Source organism: Capsicum annuum, chromosome 8 (genome assembly GCF_002878395.1).
Source record: "Capsicum annuum cultivar UCD-10X-F1 chromosome 8, UCD10Xv1.1, whole genome shotgun sequence".
Lineage (NCBI taxonomy): Eukaryota > Viridiplantae > Streptophyta > Magnoliopsida > Solanales > Solanaceae > Capsicum > Capsicum annuum.
Window position 1 is genome coordinate 33,754,058 of NC_061118.1, and position 10,004 is coordinate 33,764,061.

Here is a 10,004-nt window from a genome sequence, read left to right on the forward strand (position 1 = left end):
AATAATAAAGGTGTGTTTTTGGTACGAGGAAAATGTTTTGAAATTTTCCTATGCTTGGTCGTAAAAATTATTGGAGAAATTCTTTCTAATAAAACAAATTTCATGAAAATGAAAAATAACTCTCTCGCTAAAAGGACAGTCAGGTGCACTAAATCTTCGGCTATGCACAGGACCCGGGGAGAGTTCGATCATAAAGGTCTATTGTACGCAGTCTTTGATTACATACCTTTCTGTCAAAGTCTGTTTCCAACGGTGTTAGGATCGAGAACCCGGTTATTGTGGAATTTAGCCAAATAATGTTATAATGACAGTAACAAAGACAATAACAAGTTGATAGTAACGATACTTAAAGAAAAAATAAAGGAGGCACAAATTTAACTTGGTTCGGTCAGTGTGACCTACGTCCACGAGCAGAGAGGAACAACTTCACTATATCAACAAGAATACAATAGAGAGATTACAAAATTAGAGTAGTCACTCTAATTAATCCAAATATCCCAAGAGAAAACCTCACAAGATCACTCCAAAAGAAATGGCTCACACAAAGTATTTCCCAACACCAACTCTCTTAACTTAATACTCTAATAGGAAGGAAGAATAAATGCAAGAGAATGAAAGAGAACTCTTGTAATTTGATGTGTATTACAATTGAGAAAGAAGACCTCTATTTATAGAGATGAAAATGGAGACAAGTAGCAACTTTGTTTGAACAAGAAGCAACTTATTTAAACAAGTAGCAACTTGTTTGAACAAGTAGCAATCTTGTTTGACAAGTCCAAAAAATAATCTCCACAAGTATTTGGTAGAAACTTCCTTTGACAAAGCAAGAGTGAATCAAACAAAGGCCACATTACAAGTCTCCACCTTGGCCTAAGTTTGATTAATATAGTAAATTTGCTTCCTCTCTGCAAAAGCCCGTGTGGGTAAAATCATTCTTCACAAACGGCAATCAAGCTCAAGCAAAGCTTGAACTTACTGACCGGAAGAGACTTTGTGAACATGTCTGCAGGATTGTCTCTAGTGTTGATCTTCTGAACAGAGATCTTTCCTTCAATAATAGATTCCCGAATAAAATGATACTTGATGTCAGTATGCTTCGTCCTCTCATGATACATTTGATCTTTAGTCAAGTGGATGGCACTTTGACTATCACAGAAAATAATAATATCACGTTGGTGTGGACTAAGTTTAGCAAATAGACCCTTCAACCATAAGGCTTCTTTGATAGCCTCAGTCACTGCCATATATTCTGTTTTGGTAGTAGATAAAGCTACTACGTGTTGTAATGTAGCTTTCCAACTGATAGCACAATCACCAATGCAAAACACGTAGCCAGCCAGTGATCTTCTTTTATCAAGATCACCTGCATCATCTGAGTCTACAAAACCAACTAAAGTGTTAGTATTTCTACTAAATTTCAAACATGTGTTTGAGGTACCACGCAAGTATCTGAGAATCCATTTCACCGCCTGTCAATGTGCTTTTTCAGGATAAGCTATATATCGACTTACCACACTTACTGCATGTGAAATATCCGGATGTGTACATACCATTGCGTACATAATACTGCCAGCTGCACTAGAATACGGTACCTGTGCCATATAACTTTCTTCTTCCTTTGACTGCGGTGATTGAGCAGCTGATAACTTAAAATGAGCAGCAAGAGGAGTACTTACTGGTTTAGCTTCTTTTATACCAAACCTCTCCAAAACCTCTCCAAGTACTTCTTCTGGGTCAAAAATAGCCTGCGGGTTTCTCGATCTCTTCTGATCTCCATGCCAAGGATTTTCTTAGCTGCTCCCAAATCTTTTATTTCAAATTCACTTTTCAGCTGACTTTTCAAATTGTGAATTTCTGTCAAATCCTTAACAGCAATAAGCATGTCATCAACATATAATAGTAAGTAAATGAATGAAATATCATTTAACTTTCGAAAGTAAATACAACTATCATACATGCTTTTTGAATAACCATGACCCAACATAATGGAATCAAACCTCTTGTACTACTGTCTTGGAGATTGTTTTAATCTGTACAAGGATTTTTTTAACAAGCAAACATGATCTTCCTTTCCTTCAATTTTAAATCCTTTAGGTTGATGCATATGTATTTGTTCCTCAATTAGAGAGGCTATGATAAAGAAATGGACCTTGAGCCTAACTCAACCTCAAAAACTAGCTCATGAGGGAAGGATTGCCCAAGACCATATAAGGAGACCAAGGACCCTTTAACCCACCGATGTGGGACTCCAACACCCCCCGCACGTCCAGGGCTGGACATCTGGAGCGTGGACAATATAAGACGGGGGCCCAACATCGAAAACAATGAACTGGGTGGGCCTGACTCTGATACCATGACAAATTGGTATCAGAGATGGATCTAACCAGGTTATTTTTCAGTAACCAAAATGACCATAACAAACGGTTCGACTTGTGACCTCCTGATCACATGGAGGCAATACTTTACCAATTACTTCAAGTCGCCTCTTCACTCCAAGACTGTTTTCCAAGTTTTACAAATGCCATTTCATATTAATTATATCCTCACCACCCTCCCATACACCAACCTCCGCTCCCACCCCCATAGCCCCCACTCCCACCACGCCGCACGCCTACTATGCACGCCCCATGTTGCCTACATACATTCAACGTTTATGAAAAGTAATTTGTATTTATTTACCAAGTGTCAAAAATTAAAGTAAAAAATTAGTTATTTATCAAGAAAATATTTTCCTCCAGGCCAAACACACTTGTAGGGACATTTAATAGTCATACAAAAGTTTTTGGAGTGTTAGCACCAATGGATATTGTGCATACATCATGTTCTAATATAATTCATTACTTCCAACAACCTATGCAGCAAAAACTATTTGCGTTCCGGTCTCATTGCATATTCGATTTGAATTTTGTCATCACTTCCCCTTGTTTTCTCAGTGGAAAATAAAACAAAAAAACATACAATAATAGATATTCGAATACAAGAAAAAAGATGAAAGAAAAAAAAAAATTAAACAAAACAAAGTCATAATTTGGACTATTGTGAGTTGAAGGATCACCTTCTTCCAGCTCTTGAGTGGAAGTTCGAAATAATAAGGTCGTGTTTGGTCCGGAGAAAAATGTTTTCAATTTATCTATGTTTGATTAATAAGATCTTTAGAAGAATATATTTTATGTGAATACAAATTTTGAAAATAAGAAAATAACTTTTCTAGTGAAAACGGAAAAAACAAATTCTACAACAAACATTTCATATCAACTATTTCCTCATCGTCCTCCAATACGCCTCACCTCCACCCTTATAGCTCTCAACCCCATCAATCCACACTTCTACGATATTTTAAATAGTTTGCTTAAATTATATAAAATACATTTAAAAAGATATTATTTATTTACTTATAAATGTTAAATTAAATAAAAATTCACTTATTTTTCAAGAAAGTATTTTTCATCGTCAAAGCATACCCATAGAGACATTTAACCTAGTCATTCTAAAGTTTTTAGTGTGTTGGCACCAATTGAGATGGTACACACCTCATGTTCTAGTATAAATCATTACTTCCAACAGCCTTTGCATCCAAGAACTATTTGTGTTCAGGTCTCATTGCCTTATTCTATTTGACTTATGTCATCACTTCCCTTTGTTTTCTCAATCGAAAAATAAACATATTAAAATCAGCCATGGATGCAGCTATCTATTAATTATCAGGTTCATGTGAATCTAGTATTTTTAGTGCAGAACTTTTATATGAATCCACAATTTTAAGAGGTTGTTCGTTGTTTGATTGGGAATACGTTATTTCGAGATTAATAATTTTGAAATTAGTTATTCATCCTCAAAAAGGGACAAAAATTAATACTACAAAATCCGAAATAACTAATTTCAAAATAAGTTATCCCATGCATTGTACCCCAATCAAACATGCGATAAATTCATACTAAAATTAATCTCAGAATTAGTTATTCCTTATCTCTCCTACGAGACAATCCCTAAGTAACTGTCTGATATGGGAAATCAAATAGACAAAGTTATTCCATAAAATTAGTTATCCCACCATCTTATTCATATAGCACAAATGATGAAATAAATAATCTCAAAACTAGTTAATACCACTCACCAAATACAGGAGAAGATAATCCTACATTTTTCTTGAGATTATTATCTCCTCCCTCATACCAAATAATCCCTAAGAGTTGAAATTCAGCCCCACACCTAGGGATCTTTTAATAGTTAGTTTGAAGGATCTTTTAATAGTAGTTTGAAGGTAAATTATGCAGATGTCAAACCCTCCATAAGTAAATACAAAATTTGATATTTGATTAGAACCTAAGTTATTCTTGTAATACAATATTTGATTTACAATTTCAAAATCTGATAATAGTACATGTATAAGGTGTAAAGAAATTTATGAATCATTTTGTACAATATTGAAGAAGAATAGCTAAATTAAACGTTACTAACTTTTCTACAAAATAATACATAAATGCCCTCGTATGTATTTCTATTTCTAATATCCGCATGACTTTAACCGGCAATCAAAACAACGACCACTTAGTTCTTACATCGGCAAACAAAAGCAAATGGCAATCTTATTGATGCGTGGCTGACACCAATCTTAACTATTTGGATAACACTTTTGACTTGGCGCGTGGGACACACCTACATGAATGGATCTAAACACAAATTCTTGACTTAGTGGATTTTCTCTTTCTTTTTTTCCCCCCACATCCTGGATCAACTTGTGAAAACAAACAATTACCGTCATCTTAAGATTATCCTGCCTTCGAAAATAACAATATAATTCATTTATTATTAGCCTACAACAACGTTCGTCAGACATATACATTTCATTGCTTATAGTCATGGTATCTTCAGATTGCTACACATATTCATTGTATAACTGGATAAATCATTTTAATAGGATAATAGTACAAAATATCTTCATATTTTTCTGCTCTATAAATACGCAGTCAAGTTTTAATAGGATAATAGTACAAAATATCTTCATATTTTTCTGCTCTATAAATACGCAGTCAAGTTATATTCGAAATACAAGATAAGAAAAATGGAAAAGAGTTCAGTTTCACCAAATAACTCATTTACTAGTGCCATGACTCTAACTGAAAAAAAGAGTTTAGTTTCACCAAATAACTCATTTAATAGTGTCATGACGCTTACTGAAGAGGGACTAACCAGTGTTCCCAAACGTTACGTTCTTCCACCATCCCTACGCCCCGACGGAACCTTGTCCAACACATGCTTGCCAATAGTGGATCTAACCTTACTGCGACACCCTCTTCTTCGGCCTCAGATAATCCAGCAAGTACGCCTGGCCTGCAAGGAACTAGGTTTTTTCCAGGTACTTCTCGTCATGTCACAAGCAATCATGCACTAGAATGATAAGTTTTACCTTATTTTTTTTACATTAGTGTACATAAAGTTTCTTCATGCTGTAATGCTGTATGCACCCGACAAGGAAACGAAAAATGTTTGTCAGATTGGAAATCAAGAAAAAGAAAAAGAAACAACTTCATGCGGCATGGATGGTGTATTGAGATTTTAGGCCGTATCTCCTCTCTCTATCGTCCTTTTATTTTCAGTTGATGACGTCCAAGATCACATATACTTAGATAAGGAAAGAGAACAAGAAGTTCGTCACTAAATCAACCTGAACGTAAAATAACAGCATGCATGCAATAAATGACTTTGCAGGTAGTCAACCATGGAATCCCGGAGTCAGTCATGAAAGATGCATTAGATGTGGCGACTGAGTTCTTTGCTTTGACAAATGAAGAGAAAATGCATCTCATGTCTCCAAATGTTCATGATCCCGTAAGGTATAATACCAGTCTAAATGATGTCAAAGACAAATTATCCTTTTGGAGAGACTTCCTCAAGCACTACGCCAATCCAATCTCAAATTGGATAGATTTATGGCCATCAAATCCCACATGTTACAAGTAAGTCTTGCATTCTTTAGTGAATGTGTTTATCTGAAATATTTCTGATAGACATATTCTCAATGTTCAAGAAGAATATAATTCAAGTGACTAAAGCAGCTCATCATGCAGGGAGAAAATGGGAAATTACACAAAGGCAGTACAAAAGTTGCAAGAAGAACTAATGGAAGTAATATTCGAGAGCTTAGAACTAAACCCTACTTACTTACATGAAGACATTGCAGAAGGCTCCCAGGTCATGGCTGTTAATTTCTATCCAGTATGTCCTGAACCGGATCTTGCACTAGGCTTGCCACCACATACAGATTACTCTTTGCTATCCATCATTCTTCAAAATCATCAGGGCTTGCAAATCATGGACCGAGATGAAAAGTGGCATTCGGTTCCATTGATTGAAGGAGCCCTCATTGTTCAGATGGGAGATCACATGGAAGTATTGAGCAATGGTCGATACAAAGGTGTTGTCCACCGAGCAACACTTAACTCAGAGAAAAAGCGCCTTTCCATTACCAGCCTTCACAGCCTAGCTTTAGGTAAAAAAGTTAGACCTGCGCCAGAGCTTGTCGATGAGCAACATATCTTATCCTACAAAGAAGGAGGAATCAGTGATTTCCTCGACTTCATTTCTGGAGAAAATATTGTGGAAGCAAAGTACATAGATATATTAAAACTAAATCCATGATGATTATAGTCCATAGACAGCAGACGAGCCATACTAGAACCATCACTGTTACACTCTTCAAACTCCTTTTTGTGGTTGCACTTGTTAAATGCCAAAGGCGTATAACCAGTAGCCCATTTTGTGGCTGCACTTGTTAAATGCCAAAGGCGTATAACCAGTAGCCATCTTTCTTATGTACATTGTGCTTATATCACTTGTGAGACTCTCCTTTCTTCATGCCAGGAGGCTTTACTGTGAAAAATAAGGTCTAAGGATCCATGATTTTTGCATATTGGTATAGCAGGTCTTGAACCTGCGACCATTATGTTAAAAGCCGATGTCGTACTTTTTGCCTTTGTGGCTATACAAATATACAATTGCCTTCGGGGCTAATATAAATCTACAGTTGCCTTCAGGGCTATATAGATATACAGATCACCTACAGGGCTATACAATTGCTTATAGGTTTGTGTACCAATAGTGCTATAACAAAATTAAGACACATCATCAGGATCTTCAATAAATCCAGTGATTTACCTCAGCAACCTAACATCTTAGACTTCAGCAGATAGCAGCGAGCAATGGGAAAACTCAAATAATTTCCAATTTGGAATTAAGTTCTAACATCCACCACTACTCCATTTTAAGCCAAATGCAGGAGTTTAGAACTGGAGCCACATTCATCACTGATAGACGCAATTATGAGGAGCATGAGTTGTCACACATGGTGACATTTTGACGGTAAATTGACACAAGAATCAGTTAAGGCCTTGAACTAATTAGACCAGCAAAAAACATTATGTTGATTTAAAACCGCAACCATATACAGCCAAAATCAGCTTCCAACAATACATTTGTAAATATAGCACAGAAGCCAGCATAACACCTGCTCTGATATTAATATTATCATTTTCTAAAATTATTCTGGTTTCTGTTGAGAAGTTTCCATTGTATGCTAACAAGGAAGTACACCTTCAAACTCAAGTTCCATGACTGAGGTATGTAATGCTCACATATGATATATATACCTAAGCCTTCATCTTGCTAATGTTCAGACATCCAAGCTGTTTTCCCTCCAACAATATCCACTCACTTCAAAGCTCGTTGTTGCAAATCAAGGAATAAATTTTCAGGAGAACACATAAGGATTTTATTAACTAAATTAGTTATTTCACGAGAACGCAAGCTCCTTGGCTAACTTGCGATGTTTCCACTTCCAAAAGGCTATCTCTATGCACAATCAGAATTAATTGTTAATGTCTCTCTAAATGAACATTGACACTTTATTTATCTTAATTGTTTCCATTTACTTCCAATTAATTCCTTATATCAGCACATCACATAAAATATTTAGTCATCCTTAGTTCATAATTCAAGCTGATAATATACTGTTTTCATCATGAAGAGTCGTAGCAACTAGTCATCTAATAAGCATGACATATCTTCATATCTCGTAACAAAAACATCATATTTTCCCCCTTTTATAAAAAAGCAAGATTTCTGTTGCTTTTTCCCCATTCATATAGCTAGGTGTAGAGATCAAATTTTCCACCCTTTTTCGACGCAATTAGACGACTCTCCAAATTATTTGAACAACATCATTGTTTAATCTCAACTACTCTTTTCTGTGCCGTGTTAGCAGTTAAAAGCCAAAAACAACTGATAATTTGATGAACAAAAATGAGCATTAATCGTATTTCAATTTGAGTACTCATTTTCCTCCTTGATCTAACTGAGAATTTCTAATTTTCTTCAGCTATTGATACCATATTTCTAAGGAATTCAGTTTATTAACAAAATTATCCCAACTTATTCAGTATTATTACTAAGCAAAAATCAGCTACTTAGTCGAGAGCTTGCCCGGACCGACCTTACGGATATAAAGAAAAATCAGCTACTTGAAGTTACTAATACAATTGCTCAATTTCTTTCCATCTAATGCTCAAATATTTTGCTTGATTAGCTTATCCTCTCCAGAAATACGAATACCAAAAAATTACAATCGTAAATATACACAAATCTCACTATAATTAGTAAATTACACACAAAAAAATCATCAAAAGTACGAAGGGAAAAAAGCGCGGGAAAAGCACTTACGAAGGGAAGTGAAAAATCGATTCAAAAACTTAGCTCTGCTTTTTTTTTTTTTTTTTTAAAAAAAAATTTTACACATCTCATGATCCTTCTCCGTCCCACCGCCTAAGCCTTTTCTTCTCCATTGAAGTTTCTTCCTTAATTTTTCTGATTATCAATTTTCTCTGCGACGCGGGTTTTACCGTATGCCCCTTTAATTTCGTTCCCTTAGTTTGCCACGTGTTTATATTCGACGGTTCATCATTTTGCAAGTTTTGTAGTAGTGGAAAAAAAAAAATTCTATTCGTGATAAATTTTATTTTTATTTTTATTTTTTGGTCAAGTGGTCTAAATTCTTATAATTTTTTGGTTCATAAATTTTAAATTCACTAACTTATGAGATTTTGAAAAAATATGATATCATACAATTAGTGTTAATTGTATGAAATACGAAACAATTTTTCTTACTTTTTGAGGTATTTGCAAAGAAACAATTTCTGTTTTTCGTTTATCTTAGTAGTTGTTTTCTATTTTGTAAAAATTTGAACATACAGTATTTGATCATTCCATTTTACATAAAAAAGTATTTTCAATTTCTCAAATAAATGCTTCCAACGCGCTCTAATCTCTCTTTAGTTATCACAATTTATTGTGCCATATATTTCATGTTATATCCCATTAAATATGAAATTGAAAGGGTAAAGAATTGATTTTACCATTTTTAATAACGACAATAAATATAATAGAGAGGAAAGAGAGAAGAAGGAAGTAAGAGCGTAATGAGTAATAAATCATAAGTGTTTAAAATATTTATATTTAGACAATTCTATCTCCTTAGAGCAAATGCATTTTCTTTTCTAACTGTAAGATTTAAATTGTAATTATAAGAATAAATATTTCAACACAAAGAAAGTTCTTAAAACCATGTTTTTTAAAAAGAAAAAAAAATAATTGGAAACTTCTTTGAAAGTAATTAAATAAACAATATCAATTGGGAATGGTGCGGCCAGTGGACATATATATATATATATATATTTTCCTTTTATTTACTATATCTAATAAGAGGCAAAAGGCAGGAGAAGCAGACTCTCCAACATACCTGCTTCATCAGCTACTTTCTTCGTAATTTTAATTATATGATCTCTAATTAATTATTATAAATTATTTATATATTAGAAAATTAATAATATTTAATAAAAAAATAAAATAGATATTTATGATCCTGCTTCATAAGCTGCTTCCTTCATTATTTTACTATTATAAGTTATTTATATATTAGAAAATTAATAATATTTAATAAAAAAATAAAATAG

At 34.1% G+C, this 10,004-nt stretch overlaps 1 protein-coding gene across 1 annotated transcript; it reads left to right on the plus strand.

Moving 5' to 3' along the window:
- The first annotated feature begins 5,062 nt into the window (after positions 1-5,062).
- On the plus strand, positions 5,063-8,733 carry LOC107860725 (flavanone 3-dioxygenase 3-like). Its single transcript, XM_016706186.2, has 3 exons — positions 5,063-5,356; positions 5,710-5,957; positions 6,069-8,733. The coding sequence occupies exons 1-3, from the start codon at positions 5,063-5,065 to the stop codon at positions 6,637-6,639; spliced, it is 1,113 nt and encodes a 370-aa protein (XP_016561672.1). The 3' UTR covers positions 6,640-8,733.
- Positions 8,734-10,004: the final 1,271 nt, after the last annotated feature.

Bases quoted from the DNA above. Each gene is read 5' to 3' on its own strand.
- LOC107860725 (XM_016706186.2), top strand. From the start codon at position 5,063: ATGGAAAAGAGTTCAGTTTCACCAAATAACTCATTTACTAGTGCCATG. The intron at 5,357-5,709 runs GTACTTCTCGTC...ATGACTTTGCAG, and splicing joins AGGAACTAGGTTTTTTCCAG to GTAGTCAACCATGGAATCCC. The intron at 5,958-6,068 runs GTAAGTCTTGCA...CTCATCATGCAG, and splicing joins TCAAATCCCACATGTTACAA to GGAGAAAATGGGAAATTACA.